Source organism: Rhododendron vialii, chromosome 4a, assembly GCF_030253575.1.
Source record: "Rhododendron vialii isolate Sample 1 chromosome 4a, ASM3025357v1".
Classification (NCBI taxonomy): domain Eukaryota; kingdom Viridiplantae; phylum Streptophyta; class Magnoliopsida; order Ericales; family Ericaceae; genus Rhododendron; species Rhododendron vialii.
Window position 1 is genome coordinate 620192 of NC_080560.1, and position 27680 is coordinate 647871.

At 39.2% G+C, this 27680-nt stretch overlaps 3 protein-coding genes, 2 long non-coding RNA genes and 1 other non-coding gene across 6 annotated transcripts; 2 read left to right on the forward strand and 4 right to left on the reverse strand.

Annotated features, from left to right (window-relative positions):
- Nucleotides 1-246: 246 nt before the first annotated feature.
- LOC131321859 (BTB/POZ domain-containing protein At1g04390) lies at nucleotides 247-10373 on the reverse strand. The gene is made up of 8 exons (XM_058352827.1): nucleotides 9928-10373; nucleotides 7231-7357; nucleotides 5709-6216; nucleotides 5475-5608; nucleotides 4964-5388; nucleotides 3534-4643; nucleotides 2821-2973; nucleotides 247-890 (listed from the first exon to the last, which is right to left on the reverse strand). The coding sequence occupies exons 1-8, from the start codon at nucleotides 10047-10049 to the stop codon at nucleotides 440-442; spliced, it is 3030 nt and encodes a 1009-aa protein (XP_058208810.1). The 5' UTR covers nucleotides 10050-10373; the 3' UTR covers nucleotides 247-439.
- LOC131324949 (small nucleolar RNA snoR100) lies at nucleotides 8139-8246 on the reverse strand. Its single transcript, XR_009199530.1, has one exon. It is a non-coding gene; the product is annotated as a small nucleolar RNA snoR100 (small nucleolar RNA).
- A 2222-nt stretch (nucleotides 10374-12595) lies between the features above and the next one.
- LOC131321861 (pentatricopeptide repeat-containing protein At1g79080, chloroplastic) lies at nucleotides 12596-16381 on the forward strand. The gene is given in 4 exon segments (XM_058352833.1): nucleotides 12596-13774; nucleotides 14130-14178; nucleotides 14180-14383; nucleotides 14385-16381. Coding segments are annotated over 4 exon segments (1668 nt in total). The 5' UTR covers nucleotides 12596-12987; the 3' UTR covers nucleotides 15013-16381.
- An 843-nt stretch (nucleotides 16382-17224) lies between these two features.
- Nucleotides 17225-18754, reverse strand: LOC131321862 (uncharacterized). Its single transcript, XR_009198642.1, has 2 exons — nucleotides 18504-18754; nucleotides 17225-17580 (listed from the first exon to the last, which is right to left on the reverse strand). It is a non-coding gene; the product is annotated as an uncharacterized LOC131321862 (long non-coding RNA).
- A 579-nt stretch (nucleotides 18755-19333) lies between these two features.
- LOC131321863 (uncharacterized) lies at nucleotides 19334-21678 on the reverse strand. Its single transcript, XR_009198643.1, has 2 exons — nucleotides 21621-21678; nucleotides 19334-19752 (listed from the first exon to the last, which is right to left on the reverse strand). It is a non-coding gene; the product is annotated as an uncharacterized LOC131321863 (long non-coding RNA).
- A 3592-nt stretch (nucleotides 21679-25270) lies between these two features.
- LOC131321864 (uncharacterized) lies at nucleotides 25271-27188 on the forward strand. Its single transcript, XM_058352834.1, has one exon. It carries the CDS (start codon nucleotides 25562-25564, stop codon nucleotides 26801-26803), a length of 1242 nt encoding a protein of 413 aa, XP_058208817.1. The 5' UTR covers nucleotides 25271-25561; the 3' UTR covers nucleotides 26804-27188.
- The last annotated feature ends 492 nt before the right edge of the window (nucleotides 27189-27680 follow it).

A 27680-nucleotide genomic window follows, 5' to 3' on the forward strand; every position in this document is an offset into this window, starting at 1 on the left:
TCAGTTTCCCATTGTATTTTTATAAATGGTGAGTAAAACTATTGCACAAAACCAATATAAGGAAATGTGGTGTATATCTTTGTGAACTGTGCTTGTCCGTGCATACTGCATGCCCGTGGTTTTGCGGTCCCAAAACCATCTACATATGGAGTATGAGTACTCCTTTGTCTGTGCAGTCAGCATTAGTGGTGTAATTAACTCTTCTTATTTAAGAATCTTGAACAGAAACGCAGCCGTAGACAGAAGTTAACCACAATACAACCTGTCAATATATATTCATGAGCATAACGTATGAGGTTTAGACTTATAACCCCCGTTATCAAGACTATTTACAAGGATGCACCAAGAAGAAGCACTTAGTGCCTCACCATTTCAACTGTAATCCTACATTCTACCTTGTACTACATCCCAAAAATTGATGAAGCTATAATATATCAAATCAAGTATGAGAATGACCACCCTCTTGAACAAGGCGAACAGAGGCTGTACGAATCATATCAACTAGTTCGTCATCTAATTCATCAAGTTCACCAGACTTGCGAAGATGATTGTAAAGTGGTGCCATGTAATTTGCTACAACTTCTACTAATTTCTTTTGATGAAAACTAGCAACAATTTGGATCAATTTCACGGATAAACCTTGGGTTGAATCTAAATGAGATATAACCACTCGTGTGCAGTATTCATGAAAATCATCTCCCAAGCACCAATATTCAGCAAGCCAACAAAGTTCAACATATGGAAACATTTCACTAAGCTTCTCCTTTGCATCCAAGTTATCCCATAAACAGCCAGAAATGGGCTTGGGCAGTTCAGCAGAATAAAACCACTTAACTACTTTAACCAAGGCCTCCCAGCCAACTGGAGCCTTTATTATGGTCTCCGAACAGCTGCAAGCATATAAAGTACACATCTTAGAAGATACAAAAAGGTAACCATAAAAAAGAACCACCAAACTAACATGAGTAACATTTTGAAAAATGTCCAAGAAACTGAAAGATGATATTATTTAGCTAGAGAACAAGTTCATTACAACAGGAAATAATGATTATTCCTGCATGCCACTGACAATAGGGTAGTTATCGAAGTTCCCCATAGACCTAATCCATGAACACTGAGAAAATCCCCAGGTTCTCCCACATTATAAATCCTTCTAACTTTCTTCAACATTCTAAATCTCAACAGGCCTTAGTAATGAAATGAAATGAAATGGCTTAGCACGCATCAGTAATGAAATGCAAGTGCGTCAAATCACAGACCATGAATTTTCACGTATCAATTTCAACAATCCATGGATAATAATGCATGGGAAGTCCCCTACGTGCAAACGCTAAATCTATTGGATTCCCCCAAACAAAGATACTGAAGTTCAAGTCTCCTTAAACTAAAACCAAACCGAGCCTTATGTCCCAATCACTTGGGGTCGGCTACATGAATCATTTTCCTCCATTAAGCTTTGTCAAGGGCCACTTGTTCACACAAACCCATTATACTCATATCTTTGCGCACAACAGCATCTAATGTCAATTTAAATTTACCCCTCCCCGTAGCATTGATACCCAAAGCTATCATATCTGCTCTCTTAACTACTGCATCTCCTAGTCTACGATAGACATGCTCAAACCACCTTAGCCTATTTTCCCTCAATTTCTCCTCTATAGGTGCTACACCTACCATCTCACGAACCGTTTCATTTCTAATCCTGTCTCGTCTAGTCTTACCATACATCCACCTCAACATTCTCATTTCTGCTACACTCATCTTGCTCACCTGTTGTTTCTTAATAAGCCAACATTCTATCCCGTAAAGCATCGCTGGTCTTATGGCAGTTCCATAGAATTTTCCCTTCAATTTTATGGGTACCCTGTCGTCACATAATACACCAGTAGCGCTCCTCCGCTTGAGCCACCCCACTTGGATCCTATGGGTCACATCATCGGCAATCTCTCCATCTCTACTAATAATTGAGCCTAAATACCTAAAATGATCACTCTTTGGTATCTCCTGAACTTGGATCATCACTCTTTCTTCATGCGCATTGTTGGTACCACTAAACTTGCACACCATGTACTCAGTTTTACTCCTACTTATCCGAAAACCCTTTGACTCTAATGCTTCCCTCCAAATTGTTAGTTTCGTATTAACACCTCTAGCGGTTTCATCTACGAGGACAATGTCATCTGCAAACATCATACACCATGGGATATCCTCCTGAAATTGTCTAGTCAATTCATCCATAACTAAGGCAAAGAGGTACAAGCTCAAGGTTGACCCTTAATGCAATCCTACAGTGATTGGAAATTCACTCGTTTCTCCTATTGGTAATCTAATGGTAGTGACGGTACCTTCATACATATCTCTAATCACCTCGATATACCCTTTGGTCACTCCCTTTCCAAAATCCACCATATGATGTCTCTAAGCACCTTATCATAAGCCTTTTCTAAGTCTATGAAAACCATAGGGAGATCCTTCTTCTTTGCTCTGTGTTTTTCTACCAATCTCTTTAATAGGTAGATAGCTTCCATGGTTGATCTTCCAGGCATGATTCATGTCATAAAGTTCTTATAGGGTTTTTACGTGCTGGCTATCAACTACCTAACGCACAACCCTACTCATTTATCCGAGGTTTGGACCAGCTGAGAAAGAAAGATAAGGCTCTAAGCACGAACTAGGCAGAGTTCGAGTCTCCTTAAACTACATATAAGAAAAGAAAAGCTTGCAAATACTGTCATAATTCTTTTTGGCAATACTTTCATTCATATAAAATTTTCAACCAAGAACATTCGCACATATGCAGTTGTAGTTTTGCGAAAGCACCTTTCTTGCATCCCTGAGCAAAACATGCCTTGAAAATATGTGCTGCTTGATGACAATATAACTCGATGAACATGCATATGTGGAATTGATACAGAGCATGTATGGGAAGTCCAATCTATTATATCAGAACCTTCAGCTACCAACGTAACGTCCCTGAAATGAAAAAACAGATTGGATAGGAACCTCATTCTCCAAAACACAAACAGCTTAACCAGAATCGCTAAAAACAACTTTGCATGGTTTATCTCCAAAATCCTGAACTTCTCTTCTCATTAGAATATTGTACAAACGACATTACTTTTCCTCACTATCGTTCCATACATACTCGTTTCTCTGGCTCCAATCTAATCAATCAGAAGCTGATCACCGAAGATGTTTCGCAGTAAATTAGTTGACAATGCATACTGCAAATCATTTATGTTGGAAGACCCAAAACATTTGGTTGTCTTGTAGCTCTCCAAATTATGCTTGCATTTACTACCAAGTTCTGAGAGTTTTGCACTATAATTTCATTCGCAAATGCATCTAAGAAGTATCGTTGATAACTGTTAGCTCAAGGCACATAAAGAGTCTTGAATGCCCTCTAGATTGTTGCCTAATACAACTCTTAGTGTTTAACGTAAATGGCTTAGGGGAAAGAGAAAACCAAAATATCATACAAGGCTTACAAAATGGAAACAGTATTTGAAAGGTTTTCAAGGAGAAACTCTTACGAGAGATGATGTCCGGCTGGCTCAAGAGCAAAGCTAAGATCAACAGTGGGAAAAGGAGTGCCCCATTTTGGATTTTCTTTAGACAGAATTTGTAATAGATGTTGCAAATCACAATGTCTAGCAATACCTCTCAATTTGTCTACAACTTCTTCTCCTACTTGTATTTGTCCCGAATAGACAAATTCCAACAGCTTCAATAGTGCCTTTCGGTCTACTTTATCTGATTTTTGTCGAACTTCTTTCCTTGGCCTTTCACGCTTCTCCCCATCTTGTCTTACAAAAAACTTGTCAACTGATCGAGGTAATAAGGGTGGACACCGAACCTTTAGAATGATGCAATGAACAGCTAAAGGCTCCTCGTCTGTGAGAATGAAGACCAAATCAGCGAATTCCTTGTCATCAAGCATTTTCCCAATTCTTTTACCCATCTTGCTTGGGAATCCATAGCGACCCATATAACTCAGAATGTATGCAGCATACCATCTTGGTCCAGGGGCAGAAGTGTCACTACATATGCCCTGAAGTAAACCAACGAATTCAGTTTCATTACAGCCCACCTGACCGAAAACTACATCCGGAAGAGTTTTCACACAAGTGAATTGGTGCATCAACTCGGATAGTCCCCACAAACTAAAAAGCAAAGGCATGTCATTCCCATCCCAATCTTCTGAATGATCCCAACAACAAGTCTTCTCAAGAACAGAACTACACAAATGTGGGGCCACACTTGCCCTTCTCATGTGGACATTATTGGTTATGCACCACCTTACAAAGGCCACTAACGTATTTATCCCTTGAAGTCTAATAATATAATCCCAATATTGACTCAGACCTGAGTAACAAGTCAAACTCATCAAATCTATGACGGACTGAAGGATATCTAGCATTCCAAGCTTGTTTCTGGGCTGACTTAGTTTATCCAACAAACGCTTTAGATACTCCTTGCCATTGGGCTTCAGTATTTCATATAGAAAGAATATAGTACTGGATCTAATGTAAGAAGAGGGAGAGTAGATCATCATAAGAACCGTCCTAGTTGCCGATTCATACTGAAATGTATGGGATATATCGCTTTGACCTAATTGCCGAATTGAATCCACGAAAGCCAAACTGTCACAAAAGAAAGAGTAGTTAGTAGCATTAACAGAAGGGAAATGCTTACCGCTGCTCAGTGCGGGTTGGTTAGTCATCATCTTTGTGTAAAACCCACAAAAAGTTCGTGATAAATACATAGATAAATGTCTAAGTGCTTGAAAAATGCAAAAGGTGCATTGAAATGGTAGATTTTTTTCCACTACTCTCACCTTAGCAGAATCCTAAATATAATCGGCACCAATAAGTTAGACTAGAAAACCAATCAAGAAGTTGTAATAATGACTGCAGAAATAATCAGGCTAATCGAGGGTGATGGTAAGAGATGAAATATTTACCACGCACATATGATGAGGAAGTCCATGCAAAATTCATCTCCATGCGTATTGGGATTGAAATCTTCTAGACAGTGTGCTGCAAGCCCTCCCAGAATATCCCAAACAAATGGCCTAAGAACAAGAAGATAATTCTCACGCAGACCAAGTTCAGCTGCCGCTATCTTCTCTATACAATGTTCAGATGAATATAGTTTGTGAAAATCGTTCAGTAGTAGTTTAAGAAGGACTTTGTCGATTCCAAATTTCCAGAAATACTTGTGGTGCTCCCCAGACCAGCGTGTGATAAGAGCCAAGCGACACACCTCAGTCAACAAAAGCGGAATCCTTCCAGAAAGGGACCCCCAACTTCTCATTCCCTCAACTATGGCTTTAGTGATGGGCACGCAACACAATGCCATCACTTTTGAACACCCTTGTTCATTCATCTGAGAAGTTAATCATAAGCAATATCATATATACAAAATACCACTATCTAAAGAGCAAATCAAAAGGCGTTAGTCACTAATATTACCGCCAGACATCGAGCAAGTTCAAATCCCTCCAGCTGAACAGAAATAGAATTTGACCTGTCCATGCACTGCACCATTATAGGTAGAACTGTTTCCGCATTTTCTAGAAGCTTTTGAGCTCCATTACCGCATAAAGCTGACAATTTTGAAATCGGAACCCTTTTAAGTTCAATACATAACCAGAAAAAAGAAGTGTAGCAGAATAAGGTGAGAAGTTAACCGCAAAATATGACTACCTAAAGCAGAATACAATTGTAAAACTGCAAATTTGACTGAAACATCAGGATCGAGACTTATGACCCCCAAAACTTCCATCAACTTGGCATCATTCCATACAAGAAACCTCGAGGGTTGCCACTTCCGCAATATCTTACTCAAGAGAGAAACCATCTTCAGGTAATATTCAATGGGTGCAGTTCCGTTTGAGAAACCTCGTATGTTGTTGACAATGTGAATCACTGTGTCAGTCTTTTTCATGATTTTCCAAACTTCTCCCTCTATTTTACTATTAAGGTTCGAGATGATCAACTCCAAAGCAGTTGCACAAGAAACAGCAGCTTGCAAGTGGTGGGAAGTTAACAACGTTGTTAAAGGTCGAACAAGATCTAATACATAAGATTGCATAACTAAAGTGGGTACAATATTGACCATCTTTAAGGCCACATCTGATAACAAGCTCAATGTGGCTTCATTTCTGAATTGAAGAATGCCTTCCAATGCCCCAACCATATCGCCAATCGACTCCTAAAAATGAAGGAAACAACCAAAGCAAACAATCAGAATAAGTATAGCCCACGAGTACTTGAGTAGTATCTACATGCAGAAGTATACAAACCAATTTCATGTCTCTATACAAACAGGTAGTTATTTAGACTCAAATAATAAATAGTGGCTGTTGGTTTGTTGCTGAACTTCTGGTAAAAGCTGATTATCAAAAAGCAGAAGTCCAAAAGCATCAAGATGGAGCTTCTTGAAAATCAGATGGCCAAGCAGGAAGTGGAAGGGGCAGCATAAAAGTTGGTACAACTTCCAAGGTGGAAAAAATCATAAGTTCGCAGCAAATACCCCCGTAATGCCAGAAAACTAACACAGATTCTAGGATAAAGCCTAACAAATAACAAGTATCAGCTGACTTTCTACCCCTTGGACAATTTAAAATTACGTTGCTGATAGGTTTTGATCCATGCTGATAGGTTTTGATCCATGGTGATGTGCAAATGCGAGTAAAATGAATCAGTCACTCCATCTTTTTATGGTCCACTACTCCAAGTCCAATTGCAGCATAAGCTTTTAAGGGAGCAAAAAGCTTAATCTATACAGAGTTCCATAACCCCCCAACCCCCCGCACGCGCAGCTTCTATCAAGAAAAAGATAACACTCAATGAACCATGTCAAGCACAAGCCTTGATTTTAACAAGCTTACAGTTTTGAAAACCATGCAATATAGCACAGAACTACAACAATCGCACTTGCTCTATTTCGGATGAAATGCAAAACAGATAAAAGCTAAAAACCTGTGACTGGCAATGCTAGTCTTACCAACACTTCCAAATTTCCACGCTTACCACCCAATGGCTAGAATGGTTCTCCTAACAAGATAGGAAAATATGCAATAGAAAGAGGACCAAAGGAGACTATCAAGTTCCTCAAATGGCTTCTTAGAAATAAAATGAGACGATAACACAGAAGCACACAGGGTATAAAGCACATCATTTTACATGTTTCTAAATATTTCTTAACATGGATATTAAAACATACCTTTACAAGTGGATGTTTTAATGTCTCAGCGGAAATACAATCAAGAAATGCATAAATCGAGCGAAGTACAAGTCTATGTATCTCAATGTCTGAAGAATGCCATTTCCTTCCTTTATCACCATAGGATCTGTTTATAGTTAATACAAAAGTCAAAAATTAGGAAGCACACAATAAAGATCTAACCTTTACAAGTTGGAATATTCTACCAGCAACCAGGATACTACAAAGCCCTGACAGAAAATAATAATGCCCTTGTTCAAATTTTAGCTTTGCTGATTGGTTCTGTCCAAGACGGTAACTGACTTGCAATGTCCTTTTGGCATGATTCATACAGTATAGGTTCTTATGGGTTTTGGGTTTTGCACCTTGAAGTTAGGACTGTGATCTTTCCCCCTCCTATCTCTATGCTATATGGGAAACTGAGTAGCTGATCAAATCCAAGTGCAGCAACAATACTGCAGAAGTGTTGAGGATTCTAAGGCATCTCAGTTACCCTTAAGCCCTCTACAATTCCACTAGAACAACAACAAACAGTTACCTAATTCTCTACCTCCTTTCCTCCCAAGACAAGAAATTGAACTAAAAACACGCACAAAACCACAATTTACACAACCATTGCCAGTTCAAGTCGTAGATCATTCACGCATAAGAAAACAACATGAAAAAGCCAGATAATGATAATACGAAACCAAATGTAGTAATTTATTCTCCGAGATTGGGGTGTAACCTGAGGGCAAACCAAAAAGTACAACAACAGAACCCATCTAGTCCCCAATCACTGGGGGTATGGGTGCGGGAGGATTGGAGACGACCCATCCTTTGGAAATATATGCACAAAGTGACTGCTCTCAAGATACTACTGAAACAGTAGCCCCCTTGTATCTCCAAGAACTGGGGAGCTAAAGGAACGTTTTGCTGCGGAACCATGCCCCCAAATCTAAGCCGAAAGGCATCAAAGAGGGTAGGCCTAGATACTCAAATCAATTTATGTGCACATTACCATGCTTCCTTCATTTATAGTCCAGAGCATCAGAAGCACACACAAAGGGCAAATTGAAAAGTGCTGGCACAATTTTGGCCCTCTACAAGTCTGCTAGAACAAGAACAGACAGCCAAGAAAATGTCTAACTTCTTTTCTCCTCAGAAGAGAATTTCACCTTAATTGACATACGCAATCACGTATTTCTAAAGAAAGCCATTGACAAGTCAAGCACAAGATCAATCACACTTAAAAAAACATTAAGAAAAAACAAGACAGTGATAAATGACAAGATGAAATGCAGTAACTAAATTCGACGATGGGGGTTTAAGACATTTCAATTACCCTTTAGCCCTATGCTACTTTTCTTTTCTTTTTTTAATAAGTACATGCTTTTATAAAGCTCAAACAAATCAACAAACAATACCAGGGAGATAGCCCTGGCTATACATCAAAACCTGTTTCTACTTGCAACCAAAAAAAGAACAGCAGACTAGAGCATTACATCAACAAAAGAAAACACAACCGCTTCAACGCAACACACTTCCAGAAAGATCCCAAGATGTGCATAGCAATCTGTTAACCAAGGAGTGTTTGACCCCCTTAGAGGAGCTAAGGAAGGCTCTGATAGAAATAACAGTCCCCTGAGCAACTTGGTTAACAGGTAGAGCTCTATGTTGAAAGACTACGGTTTCTCTCCCTCCAAATAGAATACACAGTAGCAGCCAGGCAGCCTTTGAGCACTCTGCACCTAAAATTATCTCTTGTCACATGCTACACAAGCCATCCATAATCTCAGACAACTTGTAGCTGATTCCATCTCTAAAAGATCTACTCCAAACTTCCTGCCACACAGACTAGAGAAAGGGCGTTCGAAGAACAGATGTTAATGGGATTCAATCACCACAGAGCACAACGGCAGTCCAATTCCCCAGATATCCCCCAACTAGCAATCCTACCCTTTGTACTTAATCTTCGCTGAAAGGCCAACCATAGGATAAATGCCCACCTGGGGACATTCCTTTTAAACCACACAACCTTAGTCCATTGCTTCTCAAGATATTTGGTCCTCACAGCTTCCCATGTGGACCGAATAGAATAGGAACCAGTAAGGACTAGGCAGCCATATCACTGAGTCCTCAACATCAGAGTTAGGGATGAGGGTATCAGAGGTTTGGGCCACAATACTCCGAATGATTCTATTTCTAGCCCTGGGCCATCTCCATTGCCCTTGGAAAAACATAGAGGAGACCCACACTTGTAAAGATTGACCTGCATCATAGACCACTTCCTCCCCAAACCTTTTGTAAAGAGGCCCAAGAGAATGCCAGTTATCAAACCATAAGAACATAGAGAGACCATTCCCAAATCTGTACAATAGGCTGACCAATATCCTTTAGCCCCAAAACCTTTCTTTTTGTTCTCCTTGTCCATCAAGCATCCTGGGGAACATCCATTCCCCACAAACTTTTTATCTTTTATAATGCAAGTATGTACCCCCTCAACCCAGAGAGAGTCAGCTTTCTTACATAGAGCCCATAGGTGCCCTATACTACTCTACTTGAACAAGAACAAACAATTACCTAAATCTCTAAAGTTCAACATCACTCACTCGTGAATAAACAACAGGAAAATAAAAAGATTGTGCTAAATAGAAAGATCAAATAAAGTAATCTACTTTAAAATTCCAAGATGTGGGTTTTTTTTTTTCCTAATACCTGAGACCGAGGCTGAAAGCATGGTAAAGGCGCTGATGATGCAGGATAAAGGTGTGGTCGCTGTTGCCGTGGTTTTTCTCTGCACCTTGCTTCGATGACGATTGTGATTTCTTCTTCATCATCTTTCTTGTTATTTTCAGTTTCTATTTCGCGGGCTTTACTTTGCAAATATAAAAATCCCACTGTATTTATTTAGATTTCGAGAATCTGTTCGAGAATATACATACGCCCTTTTGATGGGTCTCTGGCCCGGGAGTGGCTAAGTCGGTTGTTCGTCTGGTTGCTGCCAGAATCTGACAATAACAAAGTCCTTTCTGTACAGATTATAACTCGAAAACCTCGTTATTACAAGATCTAATTACTTCCTCCCTTGCCCTTTTCGGGAGTGATTATTCAGTATTCCTCGGTCACCGCGTAGCGGTGTTCCAAGAGTTTTTTCTATCACCGCTACGAGAGTTTTTTCTATGACACATTTGTGTATAAATAACAATTGATGATCGAACCCAGTCTTATCTGTGATGGATGAGGCTCATGTAACATCATGTGGTAGTGCTCTAAGAGCATTTAGGCCCCGTTTCTACTATGTTTTTTATTACATCTTATAATCTTTAGATGTTTTGTTTCCATTACACTTTTTTGGCTTGTTCGTTTTGTGTCTCAAAATTCATGCGCACGGTTCTCAATAAATTTTTTCTATCTCTCTCTATTTATCTGACGATAAATTGTAGAAAATTTTTAGTACTTTCTAAGAGCATTTTCACCCCTAACTCAAATTTTTACTCAAATTGAGTAAAAGCTTCATTTGATATGAAGCAATCCAATGAGCAAATGCAAATCTAATTATAAATTTGAGTAAAGGTTTCATTAATGGCATAGTTAAAAATTTGAGGGAAGAGAAAATAGCCTTCAAAATTTAAGTAAGGATTTGGTTTAAACCAAATTTGGTAAGGAATTTAAGTAAAATGAGTTTGGTTTGAGTAAAGAGTGGAGTGGAGTGGAGTGGGGTGGTATTTTGGGTGATTATTACTAAAATTTGAGTAAGATGTGAAGATGCTACAACTTTTAGGCCCTGTTCTAAAAAACTTTCTTAAAAAATAAATACTTATTTCAAATTTTCAAATTAAAAAATAATGTAAATGAAAAATATTTTTTCAATTTTTTTTGCACCGTATAAAAAATCTCAATGAGATCTATTAAATAAGATACATATTGATAGAAAAATTATTTGCGTAAGCATATAATTTTTAGAGTTTGAAATTGTCTTCTTAAAAAATAAGTAATTATTTTCCTTTCAAAAACGGGACCTTAGTCCAATAAAAACAACTTTGTCTACTTGGCAAGTGAAGTGAAATGCAGTTGATGCCTCTCTTATTTTCTTATGCACATGAGCAAGATTCGATTCACGTAAGCACTCAAACCCCTTCCCAAGTTCTTTAAGATATAGAGTAGATTAAGTTTAACGAATAAAAAAAAAAGTGCTAAAAGTTATCCACACTTTATTGTTCAGTGGAAACTAGTAACTACCCTTATGGAGTAGTTGGGAGCAACCAACACCTAATAATTTTGCCTTCTGTGGCTATGTTGATAGAAAGGGTTAAATATCTAGTTGCTCCTTCAATTATTCAATTTTTGTTTACTTCATTCTCCAATTATCAATTGAACCTTCTTCCCCCTTTAACTACCAAACCGTTAGTCATTACATCCAATTACCCACTTCCATCCAATTCATGGATGGCAAAAATGAAGGGATCTAAATCCTACAAACCCAATGAAAAAACTAAATCCAGAATCCACTCTCTCTCCTCAAGGAGTTGCCTTCCCTTTGATTTGCTTTCACGGAAGAAAGACATACATGGCAAAGAGCTATGAGGACAACAAAGGTTACCAATGAAGAAGAACAAGCAACTCCAAATCTGATAAAGCCCTCAAAGAAAACTGCAGAAGATACACAAAGGAAGAGAAGGCTCATAAAAAGGAGCCAATTTCAGAAGGACCAGAACCATTTATTTCATCATCATCATCACAAAGAAGGAATCTGCAAGCCATAGCAATTCCAGGTTTAGATCGGTCCTCAAGTTGTCGGTACTCTTCTCAGGCACCAGCGAGGCCACTTAAAGGTGTTCCAAACGAACCCTACATCGAAGTCATCGTTCTTGATCGAGTTGGCGACCCCAATTAGCGATGATACAAGTTGTAGGTTTTGAGATTAGATAGTGTTGAAGGTGTTTCTACGGACTCAATTTTAGGGTTTCAGATGGAATGTTCAGATTATCCCTCTTTTGGCTCCAAAACCACATTTTGGAGTTACGAGTTGTGTTTACCGTCCATGAATTGGATGGAAGTGAGTAATTGGATGAAGTGGCTAACGGTTTGGTAGGTAAAAAGGAAAAAAGGTTCAATTGATAGTTAAAGGATGAAGTAAATAAAAAAATGAACGGTCTTGCTATTGTCAGCCCACTGGGCTGACGATAAACACACTAAAAGACAAGAAAAACACGTATTTCTGTGCACTTTTTACATCCTTTAATACACATTCACACACCTATTATCGTCAGCCCAATGGGCTGATTTTAGAATTTTCCAAAAATGAATAGTTAAAGGGGCAAGTAGATATTTAACCCTCGATAGAAACGGGTAAATTGATCATTGCATGGGTCGATTTTTTTGTGTCTCTGGAGATATCAAGAGGTCGGAGTTGTGGACAGAACTGTACGCTTGTGGATTAAGAAATGGATGGCCCTCCAGTGCCTTCGCAAATTACTGACAAAATTTCAAGCGAAATACCTTTGTTGTAGCTGAACCAAGAACCGAAAATTCCTAGTGTAAAGAATCTACTCCTAATTCCCATCACTTTCTCTCTCTTGCTAGGTTGTTCCTTTGAACCATTTCCTTGAAAGATTTTTTTCATGTTGAAAGTTCAGCTTATTGTTTCATTTGTCTGCAGTTGTATATCACTCTTAGCTCGTATCTGCTTGTTATTCAACCACTTATTAACCCATAAACAGCGGGATCTTGAATTTCCCATTTTTCTTTCAAGACCCCATTTATTTTCTTGGATTCATGGCAGCCCTGTTGACTTCTGTGCCCCCTATAACGAACCCATGTTCAGAAAATGCAAGAAAACCACATGGGTTCTTTTCCCACATCTCAAAACTCCATTCCATTTCACTCAACAAGGGTTTCTCTAGAGTTTTAGCAGCTACTACGTCTACATAGAGGACAATTTCCCCAGAGGAAACTGTATTCCAACTGCCCAATTGGAGGTGTGGCGAGATTGACTCTAGAACTAGGGGTATAAACCTTAATGATGCGTTTCTGTATATGGAATACATGGTTGGGAAGGACTACAAGCCTGATTTCGATCAAACCACTCAACTGTTGCATGATCTATGCAGCTGCGGCAGAACCCAAAGAGCGGCTAGAGTGATGGAGATGATGGTTCGGTCAGGTTGTCCACCGGACGCGTATACATATTCTATGTTTGTGGGTCATTTGCGTAAGAGAAGGATTGTTAGGCACGCGATGCAGATAGTGAAGCAAATGGAGGAATTAGGGTACCCAACCAATATTGATACTTACAATGCTTTTATTAAAGGGAGTTGTGCACGGGGAAATTTGAATCAGGCCGTCCAATTTGTAGACAGATTGATGCAGAAGGGATTGGTCCCAAATGCATGCACTTACTCATACTTGGTAGAAGTTACTTATAAGCATAGAGGCGTAGATGAAGCAATGAAACTCATGGATGGGATAATTGCCATGGGTGGAACATTTAATTTGTTTAGTTACAATAATTTGTTAAATGGGTTGTGCGGGGTCAATTTATTTAGGGGTTTGCCATCTAAGAGCATGTACACCAACCAAATGTATTTTACCTACCCAATAATCCACTTTTTTTTTTACCTATTCAAATCTCTCTCAACCCCACACCAATCCTCTCTATTATTGTCTCTATTTTTATAAAATAATATAAAGTATACTATGAACAGTAAACTAGAGAGGAAGAAAGAGAGATGAGGGGGAGAGAGAGAAAAAAAAAACTAAATTAATGTATAGCTATGAACAGTTCCTCGGTAGTTTCCCCGAGCAATTCCACCAAAGGTATTTTACCTTCCGGTTTTGCTATTCTGCTGCAATTGATTTTTGTGGGTTTGGTTAGGTATTTTACCTAATTTATCACATATAGCTACATTGATGTACAGGCCCTAAGGGGCTTATTCCCAATACAATGAGCTATAATATTTTGTTAAAGGGAAGGGCGGTGGGAAGAGGCAAATGGGCTTATTGCAGAAATGGTAGGTGAGGTTCGCTCTCCATCGGTGATTACATATAATATCCTAATCAGTTCACTCAGTTGTCATGGCCGAACAGATCATGCTCTGGAGTTGTTGGATGAAATGTTTGGTGGTCCATTCAAGCCCACTGCTGCCACCTACAATCCAATTGTTTCTTAGCTAAGAGGGGAAAGTCAATGTTGTAATTAGCTTTCTTTACAAGTTGTTTTCTCGCCGTTGCTATCCCAACGAAGGAACATATAATGCCATTGCTGTGCTTTGTGATGAAGGGAAGGCACAAGAGGCTTTCTCCATAATTGATAGCTTGAGTACCAAACAGGTCTCTTACAAAGGTGTCATTTCAAGCTTGTGTAAGAAAGGAAACTCTTATCCCGCATTACAGCTTCTGTACTACATGACGAAGTGTGGATTTACTCCTGATCCTTTTGTGTATTCCTTTTTACTCAAAGGACTGTGCATGCAAGGAATGCTAAACGAGGCCATGGAGATACTCACGATCCTGGAAGAATACAATTACGAGCCTGATGTTGACAATTTTAACTCCCTTATCTTTGGTTTAGGAAGAGCTCGAAGAACAGATTTGGCATTGGGGATTTATGAGAAGATGATTGAAAAAGGGCATATTCCTACTCCGTTAACTTTTGTCTTTTTGGTGGAAGGCATTATTGGAGAAGAAGAAAAGGAGCTCGCACTGTATGTTTTAAATGAGTTGCATTCGAGGGAAGTCATAAGTAAGAATACATTGGAGAGGTTTGTCATCCAACATGATCTTGAGGGGTTTTCATTATAGATATTCAATGGAATTTACATAGTGAAATGCAAGGAATTAACACGGTGGAAAGCAAACAGGACCCGAGATTTGTGAGTAATAACAAACTAATAAAAGAGAGATCTCGGTTGTATGAGGTGCAAAAGAAATGAAGGCCAGCGCACAATATTTCAGATTTTACTGAGAAGTCAAACCTTTTGAAGGTGGCAAAGGAACGAGTTGCAGTTTGATGAATGTTTTCATTCTATTCTCCCAAGTCCCAGGTTGTGGATGTGCTTCCCTTGCGTCTGTGTTTTTCTTTTTTCTTTATGTCCATCTATATTCTTTTCTTCTCTTGTCTGGTTAAGTCTAGTGTCATATCTTTGGAGGCTCTAATATATGTTTTTGTGTAACATGCTTCTTTGGTGAGTCAGTTTGGGTGGTGTATCAGGTTAGGTTCCTATGTTGGTTGAGTTTGGGAGGCACACTGGTTGTTTGTTTCCCGGGGGGGAGCTCATCTGGTGTTTGGAGTCTTTTTGGGTCTGGTTTTTCTCTTGGGTTGCGTTTGGAGTCTCCTCATCTTACTAGGTGTCGGGGGTTGGAGTTTGAGTCTTTCATTTCCAACTGGTGTCCGTGCTTCAGGGTCTGAGTTCTCTTGGGGTTGGGTGTCTGTGCTATCATCTTTTGCTTTATATAGTTGGGTTTGTGGCTGTCATTGTTGGCTTCATCTCTAACACTATGGGTTGTTTCTGTCATGGATTAGGCCTTCACCATGACTTTCATCCATATGTGCTACGTATCTGAAGGATTATCAGCCTTTATCATCCATTACGGCTTCTCACTTGTATCATTTTAGGATCTGTTGCTACCACATTTTGAAGGGTCGCTCATTGATATTGCTTATTCTTAAATCACTATGGGAATTGCTGCTACATTTTGAAGGAAAACCTGCCTTTGGTCTCATGTGCTGCTGCTGCTGCAAAATTCGTAGACAAATCAGCCTTTTGGATTTCAATATGGTTTTCCAAGCTTCTGTTGATTTTCTTGGAGGAATATCAGTCATATTTCCTCTCTGATTCAAGTGCGAACTGAGGGTTGCAGTCGCCAATTTTGATTTATGTCCAAAAAGAGGAAAGGATAATGTAATCTGTCTCTTGGCTGTTTTTTTTCATTTTTTTTTTCCGGGTGTTTGAACTATATCATGCGCTATCTGTTTAGATGCACTATCTGTTTGGGTGGTGTAAGTTTTCATCTGTGCTATTGAAATCTTGCCAATTGGGGTATCTTTTGAACTCGGGTTGGCATATGATTGTCGAACCTATGGAGTGCCAACATAGTTGGAATGTCATTCGTTTGTTGTGACGCCTTTCTTTCCCACTCCATTCTATTGAAACGATCTTGGTTATCAATAAAATCTTTGCTTTTCGCCTTTCAAAAAAAAAAAAAAAGAGGTTGCCTCAAAAGAGTAAAGAGGTAGATTCACTCATCTTGAATTCTTGAGTAGGATTTCACAGAATGTGGTTTGAGAGTTGTGTATGTAGACTTTCTCTTTGTTAATGAACTAGAGTCGGTCATCAAAATACTTTAGCTTCTCGATCTTATTTCTCTTGGGAATTGCCAATCTTCAGATTGGCATTCAAAAAATACTCTCTCCAACCCAAGTGTCAATTTTTTCCTTTTTAATTAATTGAATCTCGAAACAAAGGTCCAATACATAGTAGCATTTTACAACTATTTACTCTCATTTGCCTTCAAATTTAACATGTAAAAGTTTCAAGCCAACTGCCAACAAGAATTTGACTGTATTTCACTTTTGACATCATGGTTGGAGCATTTTTTGGAGGCCATTTATGACAATTGGAATGCCACATCAAATTTGGCATCACGGTTGAAGTTGATCTCCGTATTTGACAGCAACTTCCAGTACTCCCAATTTCTTTATGTATCTCGATGTACAAATTCCAGTATACTACCAGTGAGTGGTTAAAATATCAGTCCACAAGTTTGGCAAGATGCACACAACAAAGTTGCAAAGAGCATTACTGCAACCTTAGAACATAGTCAATTTGCTTTGCTGCTCGGGCTTGATTAGAGGTTCTAACGGAAATGATCAATGTAGCAACAATGAGTAGTAACGTAGGACATATTTCAACGCAGGCAAATGTATTAACATGATGAAGAACTAGAAAGTACCCAGGAAATTGCATAAGCCGAATACAAAAAAACTAAGGGATGCACACTTCAAAGCAAACACTTTGAGCAAAACTTCACCAGTTGCATAAATCCTTTTAAAAAAATCAATACATATTCCGAATAAAGGTAATTTATCTTCTACAGGTACCACAGGTCACTAAGTTGCAGAAGAAACACCAAAACAAGACAAAAGTTGACCAAAAAACAATAAATCCTGAACTCTTACCAAAACATGACACTGACATAGGAATTGCACTAGACAATGCACGCTCCCCTTCCTAGTCCCCCACACCACCTGCCAGTAGGTGATGAAGATGGAGTCACATCAGGAGAGCAATCTTGTTGAAATGTCTACTCGGACCTTTGTCTCATCTTTCGGCGCTTCCTCTTCAACCTCCTCATGCGCTTCTTCTTCCACTACAAGGAGTAAGTGACAACTGGTCAAGTTTCCACAAAATGAAACTAGAGATCACCAACTACTTTTAAAACACAACTACTCTGCACAAAGAAACTTCTGGGGAATGAGGAATTCCAAACCGCGTTGGCATCTATGTAGGGGGCCTCCATTACAAATTTACAATTGGCATTAAAAACAAAAACACAGGTAGTCAACCCTGTTAACTGTGGAATCAATTGCCACATTTTCTCCATAGCATAGACTACAAGTCAATACAACTATACATGGCAGACAGTAGCATAATACTCGCCGTTATTTAGTCGAAACAGCATTTACCCAGAAATGCAAGAACTTAAATCTACCCGAAAATGCGATAACTTGTACAAATAAGAATATTCAGAGCCAATTTGCTTTGAAGTATAATAATCCTATGAGTACACAAAACAATGGCATCGTGCAAACCCTTCTAATCACAACATTAATAAAGTCTAAAACAAAAGACCAGGCCAGCACACATAAACATTTGCTTATCAAGATTTCCATTTCGAAATAACAAGATACACTCCAATCTGGGAAGGGGGGGGGGGGGGGAGGGGGGGTTGGGGCAAACCAATAGAACACCTAATTTGCAATCTCATAATCACAAAAATGTAACAGCGATTTAGATGGAAACATGACCTACATACACACTACTCCATAATTTAAAAGCACCAAACAAATGTACCAAGTGGCCGAATATGCGCTCAAAATCCCACACAAAAAGTGTATGAACTAAAATTCAAAAAAAAAAAGATTTAACAAAACGATGATTCCCCTTTATACAAGACTTAACAAATGGAAGAACAAAACCATTGGAGTAATAAATACACGAATGGATATTCATTTTTCCTTGCATTCAAACAGCGTACGAAATTGAACCGAACAATCGAAATAGGGCGCTAACCTTAGCCCTCATCGCGACTCGGACCTGCTTCGATTCTCTCTCCTTTGATCCTAGGAACTCTCCAGATGAAACCGGATGCTATTGCGACTGTGATAGCGGGAGTTTGTTTGCGATATAATGGTCTAGGGTTTCCAGGCTCTAAAACCTGACCTGGATGGGCTTGGGACTCCTGATTGGGCCGGTGCCTTTTCCTATCTTAGCCCGTTCTTCCCTGGAACAAGCTCCAACATTAAACTTCTTTGGGCCGGCCTGTTTTAAATTCCTTTTCCCCATGTTCATGATACTACGTACGGAGTAATTGCTAAAGTTTGGAAGGTGGAATATGGGTAGATTTAATTAATTTCCTAAGCATAAATGGAAGCAAACTACTACTACTAAAATACATTAATTAGGGTTGGTGATAGTGTTACTGTTTTAATACCATTATCCTATAAACCGGTTCTCACGCGACAATTCTTCATGTGATTCAAAATGAAACTTGTATATATCATGGTTCTATTTAACCACTCGAACCATTATTTGGGACTTGAATTTATCATCAATTGGGCCTGGAGTGTCCTATGAATTTGGTTACATAATATCACTCCCTGCGACCGCTCTAAAAACAGACTTGTGGAGTGCGATGTCGAATGTCATAAAAGATTTAACTAAAACCCTTCCTACCACAAATTGGTTTTAGAAGAGATTGTGGAAAAGCGGTCCGACAAGTGGTGTCACGCCCCGCCCCGCCCCGCAAACGGCACCCAAAGTGGGCCCGAGTCGGCGCGACCACGTGGCATTCCACACAGAAGACCAAATCACACCTCACAACCTGTCAGAACTAAACACCTAGCGGAAGACTTATCACCTTAACATAAAAATGAGTCAACGTATTGACCAACCAACTTTAACCTCGCACAACCAAGAAACAACATCTGCATTATAGTACTTTAAAAATTCTATACTTCAACACATCCACCGATGACTTACTTACAACTTGAACAAACCAATTTCATCATCCACCATCTAAAACAACTAGACCATTCACAACGTCCAAAGCTAACCTCAAATAGAACTCTAATCATCGACCAAAAATAATTACAACCCGTACAATTTAAAAACTTTAACTATCCTTAGCTATAACTCCTTACAAGTAAAGTTCTGTATCAGCTAAGGCACTCCACAACAACGCAACCAAAATCCCACCTGACGCTAGCAAAACACCTCAACACGACGACCAGTAGTGGATCCACTCTAAGCAACCTGCAACCTGACAGACCAAAAAGGAAAGCCAGAGTATGTGAGATATAGAAATACTCAATATAATACCACAATACCAGAAGGAACGTCAACATAAATACACTTCACCAATGTAACTAAAATACTTGAATGTATACAACAGTTATAACCAACATATCCACTCAACTGAGTAATAATAATCAATGCACAATAATATGAATGTAATCACATCACGTACAGTGACACGTCTGCCACATCCCATGTACCCAAGGTATTGTGTCTCGCACATCATATTCTCATTCATCGTTAATTAGACAGCACGGCCCACGATATGGTGTGACTCACTCCACAATCCTTAAACGGATACAATCAACACACCACAACATGCATATCAATAACTAAATCTCGGTTAGCATGATATATAACCTCTAAGCATACAAATCATCATGCATGGATATCAATAGCTAAATCATCTGTTAGCATGATATACACCCACCACTATAGCAACATCTCATAAAAATAATCATATCAAAAGTTAACTACGATTAGTAAGGTATCCACTCACCATCACAACAATATCTCATAAAAGATAATCACATCGAAAGCTAACTACGATTAGCAAGATATACACTCACCACCGTAACAATATTTCATAAAAGATAATCATATCAAAAGCTAACTACAATTAGCAAGATATATACTCACCACCACAACAATATTATATTGAGGAGAACCATATCAAACACACTCACCTTTGTATCGATCGAGATACGCTAAACTTACGGTTTTAGCACCTCCCAATTGACCGGCTTGACACCCAACCACAAGTTAACCATATCAATTTATTGAACACTTAAACGTCAAAACCAACTCCTAACAACAATCTATAACACCAAAAATAGATTAAAGATGCTTAACGCATTCTAGCATGTCCATCTCAAAGGTTTAGAAGTGTCTCTAAACAAACGTAGCACTCAAATACCATATAACCTCTACATTTGGTTTAAAATCTACGAACAGACTGTCGTATTCTGCCTATAACTTATTATAGGGTTAAAACCAGATCACGAGACCACCACCATTAGAAAGTAGACTTTCGGTACATTAATTTTGATATAAAATTTGTTAAAAACGGAGTCCGAACGATAAAGTTATGTCCGTCCAAAGTTATACAATAACCTGTCCAAAATCATAGATTCTGCACGTCTATCAATTTCAAATCAAAAACTGATTTAACCTACTACAAACTAAGCCACAACCCTCACATATTCCAAAAGACATACGAGTCTAGTTTTAGAATCAAAAATCCGTGCTTAAACCCGATACTCGAGTTAAAAGATATGACCATTTTTCCAAAATGTGTCAGTGCAGCAAATACAAAATTCAATAGGGACACACCAACTTGTAAAATCCTTCAAACTTAGACCATAAAACAAAATGACCTGAAATTTGGTAGAGATCATAACAACATCTCAAAGTTTATCTCTAATTTTTCTCAGATTTTTCACAATAAAGGAACCTAGTCAAAAACACCTCCAAACTCAAAAATTCTGTGCAGCGAAGCACAATTTCCAGCAGAATAATATGTGTTCGAAAATTCATTACAAATCGAATACTTAATTCTTTTCAGTAATTCTAACGCCAAAATATCAACAATTTATCAATCTTTCAGACTCATACGGACTCATAACCAAAAGGATAGTTTAATTATAAAAAAATTGATGAAAGACACAGCTCTGTAAGCTGTCTGCTAAAAAATAGGATCTTGAGCAAAGTTAGGTTTATGATTTTTATCTTTTTCTAAACTTTTCAGAAAATTCTCAAAATTTAACACGATATAATAGACGGACTAATGAACCTTCAGTAAAAATACCAGAAATTAACAAACTTTCTAGGTACCTTGAATAATTTCGTGAAGAACAGCCCTGCACCTAGGTTTTTTTTCCTTCTTCTCCTTCTCTCTCTCTCTCTCTATCTCTCTCTCTCTCTCTCTCTCTTTACGTACAAGGGATACGAATGGGGAGAAATATCTCCCCCACGATATTTGTAAACCTATAAAGTAATTATCGTGTGCAAGCGAAACCAATTGCTAACTTATATTCCAACCACAAATCACACACAGGACCTTCGCAAGTTCTACTGTTTACGATTTAAACCATAATTCAATTAAAAGTAATTAAAATACCGAAATATCCGGGACGGGTATTACAAGTGGTATCAAAGCAAGGAAGTCATGGGTTCGAGTCACGGAAGCGTCATCGTGAGGGAGGGATTGTTGGACCCGGAGTGCCCCCCATGGATTTTGTTACACAATGTCACTCCATGCAACCCGCTTTAAAAACAAATTTGCGGGTGCGATGTTGAATGCCATAAAAGACTTAATTGAAACCCTTCCTACCACAAATTGATTTAAAGATAAATGGTGGAAAAGCGGTCCGACATCATCTATTGTTCAAAGTAAAAAAAATATATTGATCAAATATCGATATCTATCTGACTGAAACATATTTGTTACTGGAGAAATGAACTATTTGCGACTCCTCAGAGATGATTTGAATAAGTTTATATATATATATATATATACAGTCCGGATCTAATGAGGGATCTCGCACGGTGCTACCGTGCGGGACTCCCTTTTTCCGATCGAATTGCGACGATCCGAGCCGCTCAAAGTGACCAGAACGTGATTTTAAGGGTAACTACGAGAAATCAGCAAAAAAAATGATCGGAAAGAACTTGATCCGAACAGTTTTTTATTGAACGGTTTAGTAAAAAACTACTCGAATCAAGCCCTTCCCGATCATTTTTTTTGCTAATTTCTCGCGGGTACCCTTAAAATCACGTTCTGCACGCTTTGAGCTGCTCGGATCGTCGCAATTCGATCGGAAAAGAGGAGTCCCGCACCGTAAGACCGTAAGGGATTGATCCCTCATCAAATCCGGACTCTGTATATACACACACACACACACACACACACTCCGGATCCCCTAAGGGATCTCGGACGGAGTGATTGGTGCGGGATTGGGCCGTGAGCCGTTGGATATCCAATTTTAAAAAGGAATTCGCGGATCCTAGGCGCCCAAATTAAACCCGGGTCGAACACGGTTTCGGGTTACAACAAAACCCAAGTTCTTCTCATTTCCTCGGTAGCGTTCAAATGGAGAAGAGAGAGAGAGAGAAGAGAAACGACGAAGAGGAGAAGAACGAGGAAGAAAAACGAAGACGTAGCAGATCGATCTGAACACTACGACCACCACCACCAAGGTCTCTCTCTCTGTGTTTGAATCTCTTGAATCTGTTATGTCTTTTTAAGATCTGTGCGATTCACTAATTAGGGTTTCACGAATACACGTATCTCTCTCTCTCTCTCTCTCTCTCTCTCTCTCTCTCTATGTGGTTTGATTTGGAAGAAATTCGCGGATTTGCTATGTCTTCGTTCTTCTCCTCTTCGTCGTTTCTCTTCTCTCTCTCTCTCTCTCTTCTCTGTTTGAACGCTACCAAGGAAATGAGAAGAACTTGGGTTTTGTTGTAACCCGAAACCGTGTTCGACCCGGGTTCAATTTGGGCGCCTTAGGATCCGCGAATTCCTTTTTAAAATCCCAACCGTTGGATGAGATCCAACGGCTCACGACCCGATCCCTCACCAATCAATCCGTCCGAGATCCCTTAGGGGATCCGGAGTGTGTGTGTGTATATATATATATATATAGTATATTCAATCAACTTGATGTTTTGGATGAAAAACAAAAATACTAGGACGGACAATTAAACATCTTGAATCGTCAAAAAAAGATAAACGATTTTCTTTTGCATCGCTCAGAGCAAGTATATCAAACAATGTAAAATAATTTTTTCTCTATTTGCATAGAAAAATCACAAAAACTTTTTTGCACTAGATTAGATAAATGAAGAGGTAAAACTCATTTGGGAATAGTTCTTAGTTACTTTTACCTAAGCACTATTTATAATCTTTTCTTTTTTTATTGTTTATTTTCTCTCTCCTTCCTCTTCCTCCTTTCTCCTTTCTTTATTTTTAATATTGAAAAAAGAAAAAAAATAATATTTTAATAGATGATAGGTAAAATGGATTGTCTTGGTGTAGTTGTGAAGGAAAAAATTGATAGCTAAAATAGGATTGGAACTGTTCACCGGATAATTTACCTCTACACTGGTATACTTGCTCTCAAGAACCCACTTGGGTCATCGCGATGAGCCAAAATCTTCATCCTTGTATAATACGGACTTACGGAGTATGTAAATCAGCCCACTGGCCTTGTTAGCATGTTTCAATATTTGCAAGTCTTAAAACATCCCATTGCAATAAGCAAATGAGTGTGGAGAAGTAAATTTAACAATAGTTTGAAAAAATACTCTACATTGTAATAAGTAAAGTTACAAGTTTTTTGGCAAATAAACAATATTCACCCATTCTACAACCAAACTTAACAACTTTTACTAATAACCAAACTCAAAACTAAAAAACACTGCACATTGGAATTGTCTCATCGAGACGAATAATTTGGTGTGGTTTGGTGCATAACTGAAACTCGTTTGCGACTGGACAAATGTGTATTGTGTATTGTGAATATTTTTTTGTTAGGGATGCAAAAATAACTAATGTGGAGATAGATATTGTTAAGTTTTATTATGATTATTGAATGATCATTTCCGTAGCTTAACTCTACGATTGCGTTTCTAGATTTTTTTGGGGGGAGTGATATTCATATTCTACTTTTTGATATCTATACTTTTTTTTTTTTTTTAGTGTCGAAAGTGTATTTATTTATTTATTTTTGTTTAAAATCAAAAAGAAGGTGTGGAGATATACTATAAAAAAGAAGAGTTTGAAAATCACTTACTTTTTCTTTATTTTTTTGGAATGCAAAATCCATACCTGAAATTACCACGTTGAAATTGGCTTTGGTAATTACTGTACCACGTTCGAAACAATAAGTCAAATACTGAAAAATACTGAAATTATCTCCAACCACTACACCATCCACTACATTTTTTGTAAGGCCCATCTCGGATTTCAAAAAAATAATGAAAAATGTTCATAAATTTTAAAATAATATATTATGGGGCCCTGTAAAAAATCAACTCCAACAAATATCGATAAGTATTATTTCTTGATTCGTAGAACAAATCAAGAAATAATGCTTACCGATATCCGTTGGAGCTAATTTTTTACAAGGCTCCACAAAATAATATTCTAAAATTTATGGACATTTTTCTATATTTTTTTGAGACCCAGAATAAGCTCCACAAAAAATATAGTGGATAGTGTAGTGGATGGATAGTAGTGTATGTAGCATCTCTCCGTTGGAAAGGGGTTTCGTAAACAGATGAACCAACCAACCAGGACCAGGAGACTTCGGAGAAGGATCATCTAATGTCATGGCAAAAACCAACGTACTCACACGTAACTCATCAGCCTTTGGATGAATGCAGTTAGAGGCAGCCACGTTGCCCATCTTTGACCCCATTTCACAGCTGTCAATTTTCTACTCGTCCAAATGCGGAGGAGGAGGACCCGCTGGCTGTATTATTAGCTAGCTGTTCATATTTACACACAGCTCCTCCCCCAGCCCCCATACTATACCTCCCTCTCTCTACTGCCACTACAAACAAAATACACCCAACTTCCAAACCCTACCAAAGCGGGAACAACAACTCTCTCTCTCTCTCTCTCTCTCTCTCTAGATCTCCCAAAGATCAGCATTTACCGGCTATGTGATTTGGGCATCTGTAGAAACCCATTTTGAGCTCAAAATAAGAAGAAATAGCAATTAGCAAGTCATTTACTGTTGTAGTACTGTAGCATTATTATTTGGCCGGAGATGGCATCAGCGTGCGTGAACAACATCGGAATGTCACCGGATACCTTTTTGGACTGTCCAGCTACTTACCCTTGGCTGACCCCTAGTAGAATCTCATTCAGCCGAGACCACACCGATGAATCCAAGCTCACCGGACCAAAGCCTCCACCTCCCTTTCCAGAGATAAATCACCAAGGTGCTTCCACTGAACCTCCGTCAGATCCAGATCCAGAGGTTTTCACCAAGGACTTTGGCGATTTCGAGTTCAGACTCGAAGATCCGGTCACAATGCTTCCCGCCGACGAGCTCTTCTCCGACGGGAAGCTCATGCCTCTGCACCTCTCCATGATCCCACCGCCGGCGACGACGGAGATCAGTTCTCCGGAAACGATTAAATCTCACCGGAGATCTGACGTTTCCTCCATGCCGGATCCGTACTTGTTCTCCCCGAAAGCACCGAGGTGTTCGAGTCGGTGGAAGGAACTGCTTGGCCTTAAGAAACTCTACTTGAACGCCAATGCTAACAAGCAAGACGGCAACAGGACGATGTCGTCTTCCTTGCCCTCTCACACCAGTCACAACTCCAAGTCTTTCAAAAACTTTCTCCACAGAAAATCCTCCATCGATTCCTCTCTGAGCCTTCCTTTGCTAAAAGACTCGGACATCGAAACCATTTCCATATCATCTCGCTTGTCTCTTTCCTCTTCTTCCTCCGGTCACGAGCACGACGACCTCCCCCGTCTCTCGCTCGACTCCGAAAAGCCTAGCATCAACATGTGCCCCAAGAACCCCAATCTAAACTCTAATAATCCGCCTAGAGTGAGACTGGTGAAGCACAAAGCACTTTCGTCCGAAAACCCCACGAGAATCGGACGGAGCCCCATGCGCAGAGCACCGGACTCGGCGGCAACAACCGCGGCCGCAGCACGCGGCGTGTCCGTGGATAGTCCACGGATGAACTCGTCGGGAAAGATCGTGTTCCAGGGTTTAGAACGGAGTTCGAGCAGTCCGAGTAGCTTAAACGGAGGGCCTAGATTCAAGCACAGGGGAATGGAGAGATCGTATTCTTCTAACGTCAGGGTGACTCCGGTTCTCAACGTTCCGGTTTGTTCGCTCCGGGGGTCTTCGAAGTCGAGCGTGTTCGGGTTCCAGCTGTTCTCTTCTCAACAGAAGAGAGAAGTTGGCCCCGGTGGAGGCAACGGAGTCGGAAACAGGGGAGGGCAACAGAGTAATTTCAGGAACCGGACTGTGGATCGAGCTTGATCAAATCCAATCAAATCAATGCGTTATCGGTTAGAAGTCGCTGTTATGATTTCAGTTTTGTTAGTAGTATTTCAGAGGAGGCAATACCGATGGTGGTGAGGCTTATTTCCATTTCTTTTTTCCCTTTTTGTGTTTTTTGCAGATCTTTAGCTTATTTGAATGTACATAAGCCGAGGGAGTCTGTTTGAACGGTCTCTTTTTTTCTTTTTTCTTTTTGTGGGAGTATCTCATATGGTGCTAACTCTGAGCTGCTGATCTACTGGTGAAAACAAACCTAACGTGTTTAGATTGTTTGTTTAGGGTGGTTAGAAGAGAGTTCTTCTTCTTCTTCTCCGTTACCTGGAAGATATGACTGGAATCTCTGTTTGTGTTTTCTTCATTCAAAGAGCGTGTGTGTGTGTGTTGTTATTGTGATGTGGGGTTTGGTTTTGTGATGGTGATGGGAGGGAGCGGTGTTGTTATTCACGCGCTTCGAAATTTACTTTGGACGGGCTTGAATCTTGATTCGCCTGGTGGCCCCCAGCACTCATCTGTCTGGTTGCGTAGCAAAGGTGTACAGTGATCTCTGTTTTCCATAGATACACTTCTTGCTTATGATGAAGGGAAGTTCAATTTGCTTGCGGGTATATTGACTAATTATGAACTTTAAAGTTGACATTATAACTAAATAGGAGGTGTTTTTCGATTGGCATTTTTTTTTGGATATTTTCTAAAGAATTGGGAGACCATTCTTGAGATTCATCAATCAAGAAAACGAGGAGTTATGAATTATGCTGTGGTTCTTTTTCTTTTCTTTTTTGTCAAAAGGGAAGAAGGTATTTTATTGCTGAAAAGAAGGGGCAAAAGCCCTATCAGCTTCAAGGGCTAAGGACGATAA